The sequence below is a fragment of the Esox lucius genome, chromosome 14, assembly GCF_011004845.1.
Source record: "Esox lucius isolate fEsoLuc1 chromosome 14, fEsoLuc1.pri, whole genome shotgun sequence".
NCBI lineage: Eukaryota > Metazoa > Chordata > Actinopteri > Esociformes > Esocidae > Esox > Esox lucius.
The window spans coordinates 24,575,426-24,595,684 of record NC_047582.1 but is presented as its reverse complement, the minus strand read 5'-3'; the positions used below and the strand labels follow the sequence as shown (position 1 = coordinate 24,595,684).

Genomic DNA, 20,259 nt, shown 5'->3' with positions numbered 1-20,259 from the left:
GCCCACCTGCACACTTCCACACACATCAAATGCCGGCGTACACACACCTACACAGGCTTCTCTCTGCTTTGTCTTATTACTGGAATTACCTGAACACGATAAAGAGAACCTACTGACTTATTCACCTAAACTCCCAGCTAAACACTGCGGCTGTAAATAGAACACGTTTTCATAACCAGGCCGTACGCTACAGCAGTTCTTTAAGGTACACACGAGAAACCAAATGTATTTTATTGTTAATAAATAGTAAGCAACGTTGTGTTGAAAGGCTCTTGAATGAATCTGACTGAGCCGGGGGGAAACCCCCACCACCATTAAGGTGTTCTGTGTAAACCAGAGTCATTGACACATTGTAATCCCAATTACTATAATCACTGTGCACTTCTGAAGATTTGTTTTGGGAACCGAATTTGAGGAGGAACCGCTCGTTCTACAATGATGAGTAATGGTTCTAATAAAACAACACTGCAGAATCTTCCAGCTTAGATTCAACCTCCAGCTTGGCAGCGATTCGGCATTCCAGTGGACTAGAACGGTGACGGACAGAGTTGTTGACAAACCACTGCTTGACAAAAGTATCCTATGTAGCTGGTAACACCTTAAACATGTTGACACATCCTTGCCGACATTCCTCAATTATCAACATCCCTGGAGCAACAGGGAAAATGAAAAGAAACCACACAATGGCCTCCCCAATGCATTCAAGCAGTTGGCGATATCATAAAACATGTGTGCCATGTTAACATACTGCCCTTGACTTGAGATTGCATTCTCATCAGACATTATATATTCCTGGATTAGTACTGGATCTTTTGCCAAATAAACCAAAAGAATCTTCAGTAACTGTACATTTTTGCACTGTACCGAAATCGTATCGAACTGACACTAAAACCGCAATAGTTACCGGGGCCTAGGCCTGGCATTGAGCCCCTACAAAACACAATCCACACATTCATCTCCTCCATTCATCTACCCATTCCAGTAATTTCCCTTTATGCCTTTCAGCATCAGTTGTTTCTTCTAGATCAGGCCCATGGTGTAGACATAAGTCAATATCAGTGAAGTCTCGTCAATACTCAGGAAGTGTGCACTCGTAGTAAGTACACAACTAAACCGCCCACACAAACATATACACGTCACAAGTACTCAACCAGGAAAAACATCTACAATTACTCTCAAGAGGAACAAACCCGCTCTATAGTCAAATACAATCTAACAGTCTCTCTACTGAAGTTTCAGTGTGAGCTTTGTGAAGCAATATATCAAGAGTATGTTCACACAAATACGGAGGCAAAATCCACCCCTTACAAACGGTTTCACCACATCTCCCAGAGTCGGTTGCTCCCAGCAGCCTGGGTGGCTCAGACAATACAGTGTGTGTACGTGTGTGTGTTAGCTACACCATTTTTCTAATTCACATTGAAACCACAATACTGACATGTGCAACATTCATATTGCAAGAGCATGCAATATTTTTGAAACATTTCGGCCACGCTTAATGTCCGTTTCAGAGTTTACTCCAGTTCGCGCTTTCCTTTTGCAGCTGTTTCGCACACACGCCTGCACACAGCACAGTGGCTCCTCCGTGCTGTTTAAATTCACAATAACAGTTTACATGTTTGTTCTGTTAGGCCAAATAGAGTCAACCAACGGTCCCAAACAAGAACAATGCCGAATGCCACTTTGCTTTTCAGTAAGTCAAATCCTTTCTAGAAGAATTCTGTGTTTGATCTAGTCTAGATTGCATGGAGGATCATAATATTTCGTAGAACCTAGTGTGTGTTAGGTTTATTGGACACACGAACAGACGGAGACACAGACAGACATGCACGCTATGTTAGCTATCCACCACAGTAAAGGTCAGTTTATGTATTATGCATCGCAGCACACACACCGGCTAGACTGCTACCACATTGGCACCCACCCGCGCGCGCACACACTTTATTTGAGCTCTAAAATGCTATGTATTTACTTTCTTTTAAAGTTTTTGTACGCTTTCATTGCACCAAGCTGCCCACCACAGTCTTGGTTGAGACTTGATAGTGTACAATGTTCACAAACAACTGCACTATTTTAACTGTTTTAATAAATCTATTGTAAAAAGGTTTAACATAGAATATTTTAAAATGGAAGTCAGACTGCTGGAAGCCTGCACATGCTTCTGTTTCAAGAACAGACAGAATTCTTTGAGGCATGGGATCTACAATGCTTCAGAAAGGTTCCACAAAGAAGTTGATCAATGCTAACACGACTGCATCCCCTGTGCAAGTAGGCAATTCCTTTCACTACCATACCACACCATTACCTTACCACACCACACCATACCACACCATTACCTTACCACACCACACCATAACCATACCACACCATTACCTTACCAAACCACACCATTACCTTACCACACCTATGGAATGTTTAGTACAGCCACTAGAACTGCGCACGTGTAGCTTTGAAGTTCATACATTGAAAATAAGTTATGGAACAGTGGCCGTGTAAAAAGATCTCAGACCATAATGCTTGTGAGTTAGAAACATGATGCGTGGGGGTGGCTTTTTTCTAACCTTATCTTAACCATTTTGTAGTCTTACCTTGACATTAAGCAAACTGAAGCATTGCAAAACCAGAACCATTGTCTGAAGCCCAGCGCTTCCATTGGCGTGTATAGGAACTTGGGCATTGACGTTAACAACCCTAATTTGACAGTCCATTTCATGAAGTGTGTGGATTTTAGTGTGTGTATTGCAAGCAGTTTGTCATTTATTTCTTCCCGGTATACATGCATCATATGGGTAACATGCTTGTGCAAACAGTCCATTCCATCTTAATGACAAAAATGCTGTATTAGGTTGAGTTCCGGGGAATACTCCGGCCACTCAAGTAAACTAAACTTGCTGTCATCTTCCTGGAAAATCCTTTCTGAGAAAATACATTTCTGGAACAACGTGCTTTGAGACACGGCGCATTCTCCTGCTGAAATTATCCATGTGACAAATGGTAAACTGTAGCCATGAAGGGATGCACCTGGTCAGCAACATTGTTTATATACACTGAGACAATCAAATGTTGCTAAATTGGTTTCAGGAGACAGAGAGTATTTGAGAAACACAACTCTGGGTCCATTACAGCAGCAGCCCCAGTCTGTACCACTGAAACTACAATGCTTTTCTCCAATGCTCATTTGTCCAGCATTGGTGAACCGTTGCCTGGAGCGGATTATTTTTGTTTCAGTTGATAACAGTGGAGTCTGGTGTGTTCATCTGCTGTAATAACGCACCTGTGACATGGACCGATGATGGGTATGAGCTGCATTTGTCCACGTGACTGCCAAAGTAAAACATTCTCACCATTATCAGTAAACATCTACATATTATGAAAAAAGGTTTTAAGCTGCAATTTCCAGACATCCTCAACCATTTAAAACCTAGTCAGAATGCCTGGAGCTCCCGCCAATAAAGGGATAGGATTGTTGGGACAATATGCGAAGCCTTGCTGATTAAGTCTGAGTGCCCAGGGCCATTTAGCTTGTTTTCTATTTCGAACTTCCCCCGCTTCATGGTAGGAAGTCTGGCTTTCAAAAAAATTCAGGCCAAAAAGTAAAATCAGGCAACAAACATACACAACCCAAGTCTGTCTGGGAATCACATTGCACAACCAGTACAGAGCTCATAAACAAACACATAGGCCAGATGCCAAGAGATGGAGAATGAACGTGCGGGTACATGGAGAGGAGAAAAGGAGGAGGGGAGAATAGAGGCTGGGTATTGTTACTTAGGGAGGAGAGCATTAAGACTTTGAGCCACCAATGAAACTGGCCTGTGTGTGTGTGTGTGGGTGTGTTTGTGATGTTGGAGATAATCCAGCCAGATAATCCAGCCAGATAATCCAACCAGTCCCTCAGCAATTAGAGCCGTCTGCTGGAGCACTGTGACACCAATCAATGAATCACCAGACCGACTGACAGGGGATGTCAATATTACTGAAACAATTAGTGTTATATTTGTAATAAACAATACTGTAACAACTAAGTCTGAACTTGTTCAGTGTGTTAGATAAAGCTGTAGGGTGAACCTGTCATGTTTCATTACGAAGCTTGTGATAGTCCCTACTCACATGTTGGTTTACAGAGACACAGGGAACAGACCTGAGCAACTCACTTATGAAAGCACTCACCGGGTGATCCAATTACACTATGGAATTCCCATTCTACACTACAGAATTCAGAAGTATATCATTTGGAGAGGATCTCAGTTACATCTGAAAGTGTGGCAATACCTCAGAATTGTGTTCTGAAAGTGATAAACTATCATATATGCAGAAGACTAATTAACTTAAATGCTAGTGTCTGTGAAGCTTTATTTTTGCATATTTAATAACTATCAACAGTTATTAAATATGATATGATCTGCAAACCTCTCTTCCATAGAAAATGACATTTGAGGTGAAATCTAGGGAAGTCTTATTTCTAGCAGCCTTATTTCAGATTCATCAAAGTTTTGGGAACAATGTTGCTGCAGTAACGGTAACATAACACAATGCAACATTGTCTAGCCTAAGACACATTAATGCAGGGGGTAGCCTCCAATACATTACCAATCAAACATTTTCATAAAAAGGTCTGTGGGAGCAGGTGCATTTGATAAAGAACATGCAATTACAATTACACTAAAGCAATATAACACTTACACAGAAGCAGCATAAAACAGATTTACTGAGGAATAATAAAAATGTTATTTAGTGGGAGAGTCATAATTAAAGCCAGGGGAAACCTACAGTATTTCAGAAAACTATGAAGTCCTTTGGTTGAAATAATCTGTCTGAATTGACGTCCTTGAGTTCTGAAAACCAAATAGGGCTAATTAGAGCTGTAACCAGCATAGGAATTTCATGTCGTGGTTTTTGCTCCTGCTACTGTAAAAATCTAGTGATCAGTATTTGGTTTGTTTCTAGTTTGTAGTTTGAAACTGAAAACAACCATAAGAACAGACTAAATGCAGATAAGCAAGCTAGCTAGTTATCAATAGATAGCTGACTTATTTAGGGCTTAACTGAACGGAAGGTGCGTTCATGAGCAATTGGGTATTAATAAAGTGAATAATGTATGTTTTTATGTCATGCGTGTTTTTTATTATCAGCAATTTAAGTTGTTTATTAGTAGGCTCCAAATCCTCCTATTTCACTCAATGGCCTTTGTGCCCTGGCTTGTGGCCTTTGCGACCTAAAATTACAAGATTCCAAGCCTGGCTGAAACAGTATACAAATTTCTAACTGTACAACATAGTATGGTTTGCACGAGAACCCGAATTAATACATTTGGAAACATTTTGAAAATCAATAGCTAGCTATGCTGTGTTAAATGGCAACTGAATAAAATTGACCTGAGATAAAAAACTAAAGGCTATTCGGATGAAACGGGAGACTTCGCACATATTGTAATCAAAATGACAATAGTGGCTGCAGCGATTCCGTTCCCACTTTTGAGAGCCAACTGTAGTGGCGGCAGGCTATTGACAAAAGAGCAATGTAGAATTCTCCAGCTTCATTTAAATCAGTTTAGCAGCATTTTGGCATTCTAGTAAACTACAACGATGATCGACAGAGGTGTCGATGAAACAATAACTGTGTCGATGAAACAAAAAAGGTGTTCTATAGTGCGGCAGATCAAAAAACAGTTTACTCATACTACAAAATATTTCAGATACATTTCAGTTCAATTTGGCTCCATACACCGGCGTCTTTCATATCCGCTGTGCGGAAACATTTTGGAGTCAGCGTTTAATACGAAGACGAGTGTAACAAGACCGTAAACAAAGTACAGTCTGCAAGCATTGCTTGGCCACTGTCAGCTACTCGGGTGGAAACACTTCTAACATGACGTCATTCATACCAAAACCGTACCCTTACCATGACCCCCAAACGGCCGAAGGCACCGAATCATAGGCCCACGGTACCGTGGCATCCCTAATCTTCCTGACGGTCAGGGTTCTTTATACTGAACTACCCGAAAAGACCAGAGTCCGTTTAACGCCTTCAACCACCTAGCATTGGTTGACACAACTACACTGACCTCACCCCAGTATCAACATCCCCAGAGCAACATGGAAAGGCAAAGAAACAATACAACGTAGTCTCCCCAATGCATTGAAGAAGCTCTTAGCCACAGTCTAATTGGACTGAAGGAATTAACAAGAGCAGTGGTTGGGGGTGTGTGGCCGCAGACATGCTCCTGTACTCGGATTGACAATAGAGTTTCAGTTCAATTTCAGCAAATAGGTAGGCCTATTACCCACACTATATGATTGTAAAACAATGTTTGTGCAATGTTCCCATATTGCACTTTGTGGTCAGCATTGCTGTCTATTTCTTTTGTGCATTCAACAGCTATGCATTATCTCTGAGTTCTTTGTATAATGTCATGATCTGGGATATCTGTGCTCCAAATAATTGAAGTAATTTTTTTATGTACTCATTAACATTTGGCTGGCATTTTATTTAGATTTTACATGTATTGGTTAGCATTGCTGAAGACACTGAAGGTTAAGAAATGGGGCCCCTTGTGTTTAGTGCCATTATTACTGAGCATCCTGGGATTTTACAAGGTTAGTATGAATCTTACAGGATAATGAGTCCGTGTGAATCTTACAGGATAATGAGTCCGTGTGAATCTTACAGGATAATGAGTCCGTGTGAATCTTACAGGGTAATGAGACCAGTTGACTCTTACAGGGTAATGAGACCAGTTGACTCTTACAGGATAATGAGACCAGTTGACTCTTACAGGATAATGAGACCAGTTGACTCTTACAGGATAATGAGACCAGTTGACTCTTACAGGATAATGAGACCAGTTGACTCTTACAGGATAATGAGACCAGTTGACTCTTACAGGATAATGAGACCAGTTGACTCTTACAGGATAATGAGACCAGTTGACTCTTACAGGATAATCAGACCAGTTGACTCTTACAGGATAATCAGACCAGTTGAATCTTACAGGATAATCAGACCAGTTGAATCTTACAGGATAATCAGACCAGTTGAATCTTACAGGATAATCAGACCAGTTGAATCTTACAGGATAATCAGACCAGTTGAATCTTACAGGATAATCAGACCAGTTGAATCTTACAAGTGAGTGAGATGATCACTGTGAAGGCTCTGCCATGGCTGACTGACACAAATGCACACACGCATGGGAGAGGAGACATGGGAGAGGTTGGGGGAAAACAAAGGTTTTGACAACCTGTAAGAAATTAAAATATACCATAGGGAGACAATGGGTGACACTAGGGGGGAAAAGGCAAGATGATGTACATAGGAATGTCAAAGACATGGGCAGAAGGACTGTTGTTGAGAAGAGGCCAGAGAAGTAGTGGAAAACTGAGGCCGCCCCATGTCCCTGTTCACACCGAGCATCCCCAGTGGATTCAAGATTGCAGATCCGCCTCGTTTCTGGCCTATAGCGCTTGTTTAACATCCCCCTTCACAATTTCCTACCATCATCTGTTTTCATCACCTTTTTTATTCTTCTTTTAATGAATTTCATTTCTCCCTGTCGTCGAGCAAATACAGGAGTTCTGCTGAGTTCCCATGGAAACCAGCAGTTGCTAGGCTACGCAAAACTCCCTATCATCCATTCCAAAACTCTGACAGATGGAGAGAAAGACAGAACAACAGCGCGAGAGTGAAAGAAACTGAGGAGAACGAAAACATTCGGACAGAAGGAGAAAGACAGACAGGAGTGGGAGTGAAAGAAAGTAATGGGGGGTCTCAAACACCAGAAAGGATCTGGCATTTCAGCACCCGGGCATCTTGGACACTGTACATGGGGTACAGGGCACCAGCCGGTATATGCGAATGCGTGTCCGTATCTGAGAAAGAACCAGCGAGAGGGAATTAGAGAGTGTGAGAGAGAGAAAGGGGCTTGAGGGTTGGACATCTGTGATAGTGCCAGAGGCCTCCTGACATCCCCACAAGCTCTCATAATGACATGTGTGGGCATGGTCTAACACACACAATCGCACACTAACAACCTAAGCCCTAGGGACACACAGCTGCGTGTGTAAGCACAGACATATGTGAGTGCAAGGATTTGTGTCAGCCCATACACAGCAGTGGGACTGATGGCCCCTCAACATACCATAATAACACCCCATCGTTAAGCAATATTATCCCCTATCACCTTCTCAGAGTTAGCCAATACCATGACACTGCCTCCTGCTCACCGTAAATACACAGACGACACATATGGATAAGCAGAAAGTAGGCCATTTCAATTAGGCCATGTCATCCCGGCTCAGAGCACTGTCTTACGTCGACGGAGTCTGCGCTCATCTGTCTGATAAGTCGCAAACACTCACGGGATATCTCAAAGCAAAGGTCGGCTATAGCTACCAAGATTACATCGTCTTCGTGCTCGAAGGAGCTCCATTTCACCCGGCACAGCCAGAAGAGGACTGGTCACCCTTCTGAGCCTGGGTCCTCTCTAGGTTTCTTCCTAAAATTCGGCCTTCTTAGGGAGTTTTTCCTAGCCACTGAATTTCAACACTACTGTTGTTTGCTCCTTGGGGTTTAAGGCCGGGTGTCTCTGAAAAGCACTTTGTGACAACTGATGTTGTAAAAAGGGCATTATAAATAAATTTGATTTTTGATTTCATTTGGCAAAAACAAAAAAAATCTAGCAAATTCTGACCCTTTTTTGGGTCACAAATATAATAGTTTCCAGGGGTTTATTCTAAATGTGAACCAAAAAACGCTACCCAACAAAAAGAGGGATGCGTGATCAAAATAAGCAGTATGTATTTCTTTGCTCTTCCCTGGTTACTTGGATGTAGCAGGTTCTGCAAAGCATTGCCCAGATGTGAGGCTTCAGATACAAAACAGGGTAAGGATCACAACCTTTTTGGACAAACAACCCCTTTACATTTTGAGCCAATATGTGCTCCACCACAGAATCAAACTGCATTTTAGCATGAGAATCGCCATCGGCATCATGACTATATTTTTTTATGAATTCCTGGCAATTCGCAGATTTCATTTGCATGTGCTGTGGTTAGAAGGATATTGCAAATTAACAGATTTCATGGTAGAGGTCGATCAGACAATCTCTACTGTGCCAGACACCAGAGGTATAACTGTAAAAACTTGACAGCTACCCCCAACTTCAAACACACAGCAATATGCAAACCACACATTTGCCATTTAGATTATACACAAATGTGGCCAAAGCAGAAGTGACACAGAAGATTATAATCGTCAGCTACAAGCATGTGGTTTGTGAGTGGAAGATACGCTCAATAAAAATAGTTCAAATAAGAGCAAGTCAGCCTTCAATTGATTGACAGACAGACGTGTTGGACATTGCTTGCCATTCAAGTGAAAGACGAATCGAAGTCAAGTCCACTACTCAAAGAAATAGAACTGACTTGACACCATTTCCATAGCTTCTCATATTCACAGAAGTGTAGCCAATGCAAAAGCAGTGATCCTGCTGCATTGTGTGCAATTGAAGTTCAAGTGTACATCCATGTAGACTAGCTGAAAAGTAGTTAAATAGAGTATGGAGAGCATAGCAACATGAACTTCACTTGTCAACAATGAGAATTGGAATAGACTTGGGGAGTTGGCAGCCTCATCCAGGCGGTTTTGGGATTCCACCAAACAAATTTCAGTAGTGAAGTTGACTTCTCTTGTTCACTCCGACATGTGGAAATCAAGAGAGAGGGGGGTAGTAGAGAAGTAGCATGAGGGAGAGGGGGGTAGAGATTAAGCGAGAGAAAATTAGCACAGTAGTCTATTCTCTGAGGGAAGGTGAGATCCATGCAGAGCAGCAGTAAGCCAGCAGTAAGTAAAGCTAGTGAGGGCCTGCAGGGCTCTGGTCCCCTGCTACAAACAGCTGCTACTGGCTCACTGGCACACTCCCTGCCTGCCTGCCTGTCGACCTGCCCGCCTGTCTACCCGCTCAGGACACTCATTGTCTATTTGTCCGTCTGGGACATTCACTGTCTGTCTGTCTGTACGTCTGGGACATTCACTGTCTGTCTGTCCATCTGGGAATATCACTGTCTGTTTGTCCACCCCTCAGTCCGGGACACCCACTGTCTGTCTGTTTGTCCGTCGGGGATTATCAATGTCTGTCTGTTTGTCCGCCTGTCTGTCTGGGACACGCACCACCTGTCTGTCTGTCATTGGCTGCCTGATTGTCTCAGTGACTTTCAGTGCATTGGAATATACTATACGTGAGATGAGTCAAAGGCTATCTGGCAGGACACTATTGTGACAGGTGGTTGAGACTTGCTCCTGGCTGTCGGCATAAATTCAGTATACAAACTGGGGATTTCGCATGAAAAATTGCAAAGGTTGCGGGTCACGGTTCTTCAGTTAATCACAGTGAATAACTTAAGTTACAACTGCTCAGTGTCTTTAGGCTTGTGGAGACAAGGATTAGAGTACACCAATCAGCAACCACACAGGTCAGAGGGCAGCTGGGATAAAGTACTGTTGTCAGGCAAAGGAGGACTCACTTTTTCATCCTACTGCCAACACTCAAAACTCACATGCACACGAGACACCATACAGAACTACACACACCAAGTCAATAAACACTGACAACGCACCAACCCAAGATTCATACATCAATTGAATCTGAAATTGTGTTTTAGTCCTCATGATTGTTTGCTATGGGAAAGGACAAGACTGCCCATGATGCATCTGCGACAACTCACCGATCTTCTGGTTGAAGATTTTGTCAAACGTCAGCTCATCTCGCTCGTCAAGGTACTTCTGCATTACACTGCGAATACTGAGAGAGATAGAAAAAATGGAGAATAACAACATTAGCAATGGATGCTTAGAACACTATAGCATACAGTATTTGAAGGAGGAGGAACAGAGATGGAGCATAGATGAAGTGACCGCCTTTGGACTCACTGGTCCCCCACTACTCGTCTCCACAAGCTCTTCCTATTCTTCCTTGCCAGGGCTGTCCTCTCCCAAACTCTACAACTTAATCTCACCTGTCCTTTCATCTCTTCCCCCAGCTCCCCTCCACCTTAATCCCAGATCCTTGCCCGGGTCTCTACCCCCCCCCGTCACCGGCCCCTCCCCTCCCTCGGTGCATGCCTGCCAGAGGCCCCGGGGACTGGCAGGAGGGGGAGGAGCAGGGAAGCACAGGGGAGAACAGGAGCAGCTTGCCCTGGGAGAGGTTGTTAATGAGAGGAGGGCTGGGGAGAATGAATCAATTAGCACCCCCTCCACGGGCCCATTAACACACAGACTGGAGAGGAGCGTTGACGCACGTGCTGGACAGCAGGAGAGTAGCACACTGGCCAGAGACACACCTCGACAAAGACTGATGATCAACAGAGATACCTTGTATGTGACACACACCGGTTAGGTTCAAGAACTACACGTTGGTTTCATCTCTATTGACAGATCATTTAGCGATAACCAGCATCCGCTATTCATTGTGCTGATGAATGTCAATGCGGTTTCTTCTGGTTCCTTTAAGCAAAGCATGTCTCTCCTACAGACCCACTTCAGAAGGCCAGTGCCTAGCAGCCAGGCACACACACAGCCCAGCGTCTTTCCAGAATCCCTCATGGATCATTGTTCCCCAGATATCTTTAGAGTGGTGTGGATGAGTGGGCTGTATTTGGGCCAGTTCTGGCAGGTTTTGGATAAGACGGAATAAAAAAATAAAAAGGATAACACAGGAAAATATTTACTAGCATGTCATTGTAAGTACAGCATTTCTATCAGGGGGTTGAGCTGGCATTTAAAAAAAAAAAAGTATGCTGAACCTTTATTTTACCTACTAAAAATAAATAAACAGAAATTTAATACATAGGTCATCTCGGTTTCCAAAAAGTCTGGAAAATGGACTCAGAAGGTGCCATGTCAAAAACAGTTCTCCATCCTGTCCTTACAAATCTCCTTCAGTTACCAATATATTCATCCATATATGATACATGCACAATAAAAAAGATGTGTTGGAAACATGCCAAGTACAAGCCACGCATTCGGAACAATTGGTTACCATTCTTAATTATACACACAATTTAATCACCCAAGTCAGGTTTAAATATTAGCAAACAAACCTGTTTTAAATTGGCCACAGTAACATTATCAAGTAGACGTACATTTAGCCCAAATATTAAATTTTCCTCCCTCAGTTTTTTGTTTTCACCTTGTGGATTAGCATCTGATTAATTCATAATAACAGGATGTTTCAGTTCATTTTACTTCAGTTACAACACCAAACACAGGGAAAACTACACCATGAGCAGCCCACCCAGCTCACGCCAGGGCGTCCCATCGAGTGGTAAAACGGACGCTGAGAGCCGGGCGAGCGACACAATGACCAATCCATGGACAATAGTTTGGCGTGTGAGAGTCCCACCTCGTCTCTTACTGCACCAGCTATGTGGCGGTTTCAGAGTTGACAACGCCTCACGGTAAAGACTTGAGGCGTTGAAACCAACTTTTATTGGCACTTCACACATTCATTCATGGATATGCATGAATCTAAAGTAATTGTACAACATTTACAAAAAAAACAAATAATCATAATAATAAAAGAACTCTCTCCTCGTGCAGCCAGACAGGAACAGTGAGCTATGGGACAGATTCACTGTTTTTGATGGTTGCAGTTTATTTAAGTATAGTAAGTGGGAAGTTACAATCGAGTATCATGGTCAATTGGGAGAAGCCTGCGTTTTCAAAACGCTATAATTGTGTTATAGGTTTTGTTTTTATCCAAAATAAACAGCAGAATTCTTTAAACACAAAAAAACAATGATCTTTTTAACTACTTTAAAAAGTATTTAATGTAAACAAATATTTTTGGAGGGATAGTCAAATTATCATAATGGAAACACTAATAGCTAACTGTATAACAGTGAGAATAACTGAGACGCTAACTAGTAGCTGGCTTATGTCACTCCAGCAGAAGCTAAAAACCATGCAAACTATCCTTCATTATTAGAACAGAGGTTGATGTTCACCTTGTAACCCGCCAACTACTGTTTTATAACCTTGCTCAATGGCAAATGCATACAGAGTAGGGATGTGCTTCATTATTTGAATACTCAACATGAAGTATTCTAAAAACTTGTGAGTATATATTTTGCAAAGAAACCAACATTGAAATAGCCCTGAACTTGCTTTTTAAAAATACAATAAAAATTCCAATCTAGAATTTTTACATCAGATGACACTGTCAATTTAAACAATTTTACACACATTTCCAAGCTGTTTTTTTGTGACATGTGCTCCTTCACACGTTTGTTTGTTTAAGTTCATCGAAGTGGAACTAGTGATGTAGTGGCCCAATCAGAAAGGCACCACAACATGCATACTTTTAGCGAGTGGATGATTCAAGGGAAGACAGAAAACATTTACAGTATTGTTAATGAGAAATATTATTTGGCTACAAAAGACGACAGACTGTTGAATCAGAGGTGCTGCAGAAACAGATCGATCACCAAAGACAGACAGCTGGTGAATGAGAAACTGGTTACTAACATACTGGTGGATGCTACTGTAGTACCATTTTTATAACTACAGGGTATAAAGCAGCGGCTGATACTCATGAATTACTAGTTATAACGCATTAGCCAATGCTAGCTTTGCACTAATGGTACACCTGTAGTAAACGGAGGGCACAAATTGACCCATTAGTAGCAACAGTAGCATAGCTGGTCCTGCACCCAAATATATACCAAGTCCAGTAATAACCCTCATCTGAGTAACTGAGCCACAGAAACCAGGATACAGGAAGTAGACTCTTCCTCATTCACAGGCGGCCAGGGTTGAGTCATAGGCCTGCCTGCTGCAAAAACAACAAACCCTAATCCCTGGTGGATACTTGTTGTGTAGATCTGTTTGGGTAAAGAAACAATTTACAAAGTAGCCAATCAGAAGAGAAAGAGTTAGAGGAATTTCAGAGCAATCCAATTATTTCAGCTGCATGAGTGCCTACACTCTAGGGAGTATGGACTACGTTTTGTTGTTGGACCAGGCCATAGAACCTACACCACGCCAATGAAAACCCACATTTTGCTACACTGGCCTATCCCAATCCATGCTATGACGCACTGGCCAATGACAATCCACTCCATTACACGGGCCAATCACAATGAAACAACAGAAACAGCAAAGACTGCAAATCACAATCCCCTCTCAGGGGTCATGTTAATGAACAGCACTTCTTAAGCAGAAAATGTATTAGTGTTGAATTCTGAAAACACATGACTCAACGTCATGTCCCAACTTTTTACGTATTATTAGACTTATGCTAAATTCCACAACCACCTTCCACACATTCTTTTCGTTGTCTGCAGCAATGCAATATATGTTAGGTTTGAGTTTGCCCGGCATTGTCTCACCAACTGACCTTAGACTTATAACAAATAGCTATGGATGAAGTGATAATGCATTGCAAGCACAACTTTGGAAAACCAACAAAAGATGAACAACCCGCTTGAATGTATGTACGTTTATGTAATCTGAAGGTAGAGTACTGCTTATGCATCAACTCTTATTACATAGTAGCTGTTAAGGATGTGAGTACCAGAATTTTGATAGGATTATGCCAATTTTTCATACCCATTTTGATACCCCATTTTTGTCAAAAAAGTAAATAAAATACACTATTTATCAAACAATTACCATTATAGCATAATTTACTTTGAGATACTGCCCAGTGCTTAGGAAGAAAAAAATTATAATCTGAAAATAGCTAATTGTATTTTTTATTTTACATACAATGGAGAAAATAAATCTAACTGTGCACTACTGGTAGTCATTTTCACAATAGTATATCTTTTTTTAAAGGAACATCAATGGGTCAATGTCATCTTGGGTCCATCTTGGATGTCTTAGGAGCAAATTAATCCAGATACAGTGAAGACCCGCTCAAATGCTCTGCTTGATAGGCTGAAGAGAGCACCTTTGCTTTCAGAATTTCTTTAAAACACAGGTTCTTTATGTACTTCTTTATGTTCCAGGGACCGGCAAAGCAAGGCCTTATTCTTCTGGGGAACACTTGAGGCCAGTGATTTAAAAATAAAATAACAGTTTGTGTGAAATCTTCCTATGATATCTATTACCCTAACACAGCAAATTGTTTAAACATTGTCACAACATTGTCCATCAAGCAATTTCATTTTCAACTTAAGGACATCAGGGCTATTGGATTTTATTTATTTATTAAATAAGTAGCTTGCACCTCCTTTGGTAACTCTTTAACCAAACTTGTATTATAAAGCACTTTTTACACCAGCAATTGTCAGAAAGGTTTGTAGAAATATCTGGTCTAAAACCCCAAAGCGCAAGCAATAAGATTTTGAGGTACAGAGGCAAAAAAGGTATTTAAGCCAATAGTTTGTAAAACTGTTTTGCCAGTCACTGATTTTTCCTACAAAGCACCACAGGGGATAAAAAGACAACTTGTTGCTAACAGTCAAACCTTTAAGATACACTATAAAATGTAAGAGAGTGAAATGGAAAGCGCTATGTGCCAACTGCTGAATAACAGATGCAGTGTCTACGTTCATAACGACAATGCAATCAACTAGACCTTTTTATGACTGATATGCCATGGACTGGGAGGGATTCTTCCAAGAAGAAACAGTGAACTTTCTAACAGTTAGTCATGAGCAGGGCATGTTTAGTTAGCTGAAAAGCCATATATATATATAGTCGAACATATGCAATTTGTGGGAGACAACTCGTCTGCATAAGAAGTGAAACATTAACTATATTCAATATATTTTTTACATAGAGGCCCACCATCTAATATTAACTATCGGGTGTCTACTGGTTTTCATTGGGAATTCTTATCTCTTCACAGCATACATTCACTTTGTCGACTAGCACGGGCAGGTGATGGTTAAGGTGCACTTGCGATGTTGACTTTTTCATCTTTGCCGAGGCATGACATCAATGTGACCTGTACAATTGTGTATCGCTACTAGCAAAAACAAAAAGAGATCAGAACCACTTCTTAAAAAGTTGTTACAACAATGTTGTACCAAAATGAAAGAATATATGTTCTTGTAACTTCCTTAGAAGCCTTGACAGTAAAATCGAGAGATTATTCTAGCTTGCTAGAGCTAGGCTTATAGAGAATACAAAACTTAACTGCGCTTTTTCAACCCTTAAATATATAATATTAAAATAGGTCTTATCTGTTTATCCCAGCCAAACCAGGAAAGACACCTCACCATCTGGACACACTCACCAAAATTTCTAACACCATGTAAATACCTGGTCTAGAGATGCAAACTTTTGGTTCTGATCAAAAAATAAAGCAATAAGGTGGCTAGGCCACTAGGCATAGCCTGCAAACTCTTTTCTACACTTATGACTGAGACATTCATACATATTGTTTTCGTAGTTACAAAGTTATTGAATCGTGCACCTAAGCTATGAGGAGCGTTTTTGGGAGTACAATATCTGTACTATGAGTTCCTATTTCAAACACACTCAGAAGATACAAAATTATTGCGTAGCCCATCAGAGAATGAGCGTATGTTAGGTTGAATCTATGCAAAATAATGTTTCTTTGGTTTTTACAATGATGTGTTCACATGCTTGCTGATTTTTCACTGTCGGCTTGAGTTTAAACAACCCAAGCTAACAAAGACATTAGAAATGTAATGTATATTCAGATTCAAGTTTGTAAGTAGCAATGGTGTAATAAATAAGAGCGTGTAGCAGTATTGGCAAGACTGCTACACATTCGTATTGAAAAAGCTAGAAATGTGTCAGTAATACTGCATCAACCTAGCACACCTGGATGTTGCCATTTCTTCCAGCTTTTCTTTGCAGAAAAGTTTAAGCCCAGTCAAATTGTGAGATCTCCTTGCCGCAACCCGCTTTAAGTCAGTCCACAGACTTATAGGACTGAGGTCAGGGCATTGACAGGGCCATTCCAGAACACTGACTTACTTTTTTGATTTTATCCCAAGACCTGGTCACCTCTAAAGAGAAGCAGCCCCCTAGCCTGATGCGGCTGCCACCATGCAGTGTTGTCTTCTTGTGGAATAAAAACTATAACATATTTCCAAAATGGATTTGGGAGATTTAATGTGTCATCTTGCAAAATGTATACAGGCTTAAACTTTGTGAAAAATGACTTGTCTTGCCAACATACTGTACCCCACAATGCAGTCTTGGAAAACATACGCAATTATAATATGCAGGGAGTGCCCAGTTCCTGTCAGAAATGACTGGAATCCCTTTATGATAACATTTAGTAACTTAACAGTTAGTAGCCTCCCTAGTGAGCTCTCTCTTCACCCTGTCATACATTTGAGGGACATCCTAATCTTTGCAAGGACCTAGTGGTCCAGGATCCCAGTAGTGTTTTCATTGGTCTTGATTTCAACAACCAGCAAAAAAACACTTTTTAATGAGGGTATATACACTGATCAGCAATAACATTATGACTACAAATAATCTTGTTATCATGGCACCTGTCCACGGGTGGGATATATTACACAATATTAGGCGGGAGGTTATAATGTTATGGCTGATCGATGTCGAATGTTATGGCTGATCTATGACACCGACATAAAAACACCTCCTCCCAGCAACTTATAGCACTACAGGTTGAGAACACTAGTACCGTGGACAAAGCCAGAAAGATTAAAAGCTTCAATAACCACTTTGTTATGGCTGGCCACCAGTGGCGTCGTTAGGCCTGGGCGTTTTATTAATAGCCCGGGATCTCAAATTGACCAAAAATAAATAAATAGCCCTTGATCTATTAATCTATAATTACAATTGTGCATTATGACAATGTAGACATGTAGGCCGCTAGCATGTACATCGACATTTTCCGCTTGTACATTCAAAGCCCTGTGCTTTCTGTCCCAAGCGGGGCAGGTTAAGCCCCGAATGTATTGTGATCCTAGCGACGCCTCTACTTGCCAAGCATTTAAATCACCGACACCTACACCCGCTCCAAGCAAGGCCGCTACTCTTCCTGTTCCATGCAGAGTTTTTCCCCCAGACCTCCCCCTATTTCACCATCCCATTCAGATGAATGAGGAACTCTAAAATTTTGACCTCTGCAAATGAGTTAGACTTGATGATCTAAGACCTTTACTTCCTGAAGCTGAACCTCTTATCACAAGCCTGCCTTATTGCTTGCCTATTCCCCTAGATTGGAAAGCTGCAGGTGTCATTCCACTCTTCAAAGGATACAACAGGTAATTCCTAAAATCTTATCAGCCAATTTTTTTACTTCCCTTTCTGTCTAACATTTTTGAATGCCTGGTAATCAGACAACGCACCATTTTGAGTTCTACCATAGGAATGAGGAATCTGCTAAAGACAGCATGATTTTAACTCTGTCAATCATGTCAACCTAATCAAAAGACTCAAGAAACTTGTGATCTCAGAGAAAAACATGGTTTGAAAATGTCTTCCCTTAAGTAACACCTCAGGGTTTGATTCGCAGGCAGACTTTATTCTTCAAATGCAGCAATAATATTGCATTTTACTACCAGTGATTCTCTGCCTTTAAGCAGACCACAATGTACACAGCTACACACCTTCCTTGACCTCCAACTATTCAATTCCAGTAAAACAAAATGCATGCTCTTTAACCTGAAATTACCTCTAACTGCGTGCTAGTGATGCGTGGGATGACTCATATCCCGCAAGCAGCTTAAGGGTCATAAAATATCTAGGGGGGTTACAGGCAGGTTTAATGTTAAGTGACATTGTTAGGTCTAACAATTCCATTGGTAACAATCTCTTACCTGTCAGAGAACTAGGCAATAGTATAACTCTCGGAATATTCTACATTTCAGCTGCCAACATGTACCCGTTTCATTCAGTGTGATGTTTGATCTAAAAATAATACTACTTCCTACCCTCAACATTACCCAAATAGATGACTCTTGGTTCTCTACGTATCACTCACGAAACTAAAGGCATAGCTACCTTTCTCTCTAGCCCAAAAACTGTGACCTATTGTTTGATTCTTTCACCAGCCTATGTAGGTATTTTAGTAGAATTTGTCATTCATGCCGTAACCAAATCCAGTAATTGCCAGGCATTGTTATTTATTGCAAACGTTTACAAAACGAGTCACATAACATGACAAATTTACTTGCGCACGCTTCTTGACATAGTGAACGTATTGGGAGAGAATAGTTCTGCTCATCTGGAAATAACCTTATGGGACAGTGAATGTTTGAACTGTATGATACAGAAGCATTTTCAAAATATGCAGTTGTAGGGTCAGGGGCGAGCTAAAGAATGTTACTGTACTAATGGTCAGGCAGGTGTTGATGGGTTATTAGGAATTGTGGGTGGGTGGCATCATTATTGACTGCCCCACAAATTCTCACCTAAAATGGATATCAGAATTTGTCGGTACCTACAAGAACTGTGGCATGTTTTTAGACATTTCACTCATCATACCCACATCATTTAACTTTACTCTAAAAATCAAATTAAAATAAAAAACTGTGTTTCAGCATAAGACCAAAAAGTTTACTTAATGCCTTGTCTAGAGGAATTAAGTGCTTTTAAGGCTGCAAACTCTATCAAAGCACTTAATCTTAACGAAACAAACTACTCATTAGCAAATAATTTCCTATCTAAAGACCAACAATGGCATTTGTTCAAACGGTTTTGAGAGATAAATACCGTAACTTCCTGACTTACTAGATTTATATCCAGGAATTCTATAATGTACATTTACAGAAAGGGAATGTGTATGTCATACAAATAAAACATTAAAATATAATTTATACATTTGCCATTCATTATGATATGTATTTGAGTCTTGTTTTAAAAAATATATAGAAAAATAAATATTGTATGATTGAATTTACATTTTTTGAAATAAGAAATAAATTGTAACAGGGTACACAAGTAGAGACGGGACTAAACATTGGACGATTGGGGTATATTTTGGTATCAGCCTACGATTTTCTTATCGGTGCATCCTTAGACATGAATCCTGCATCTTCACACATAACTTAGCCAAAACACAAATACTGGGTCTACAGAAATTCTCTGCTTTCATATAGGATCATTTTGGATTAAAGTAATTTAGCAGACAAGTGACTTACAGTAGTGAGTGGATATAGTTTAATACTTTCTTATCCGGGCTCCCATTGCAAATCAAACCTAGTACCACTATCATGGTGCAGCAAGCACATGCTCTACCAACTGAGCTAAACAGGACACTAATCACTATCAGGATACATCTCTGATTAATTATAAAACAGTTTAAAC

General features: G+C 40.8%; 1 protein-coding gene across 2 annotated transcripts in view; it reads right to left on the bottom strand.

Annotated features, from left to right (window-relative positions):
* grk3 (G protein-coupled receptor kinase 3) overlaps positions 1-20,259 on the bottom strand; it is a 54,857-nt gene that overhangs the window by 23,572 nt on the left and 11,026 nt on the right. For both annotated transcript variants that reach the window (XM_034296928.1, XM_013137188.4), the window contains exon 2: positions 10,722-10,798. In XM_034296928.1, the coding sequence (XP_034152819.1) occupies positions 10,722-10,798 (77 nt within the window). The remainder of the gene's footprint in view (positions 1-10,721; positions 10,799-20,259) is intronic.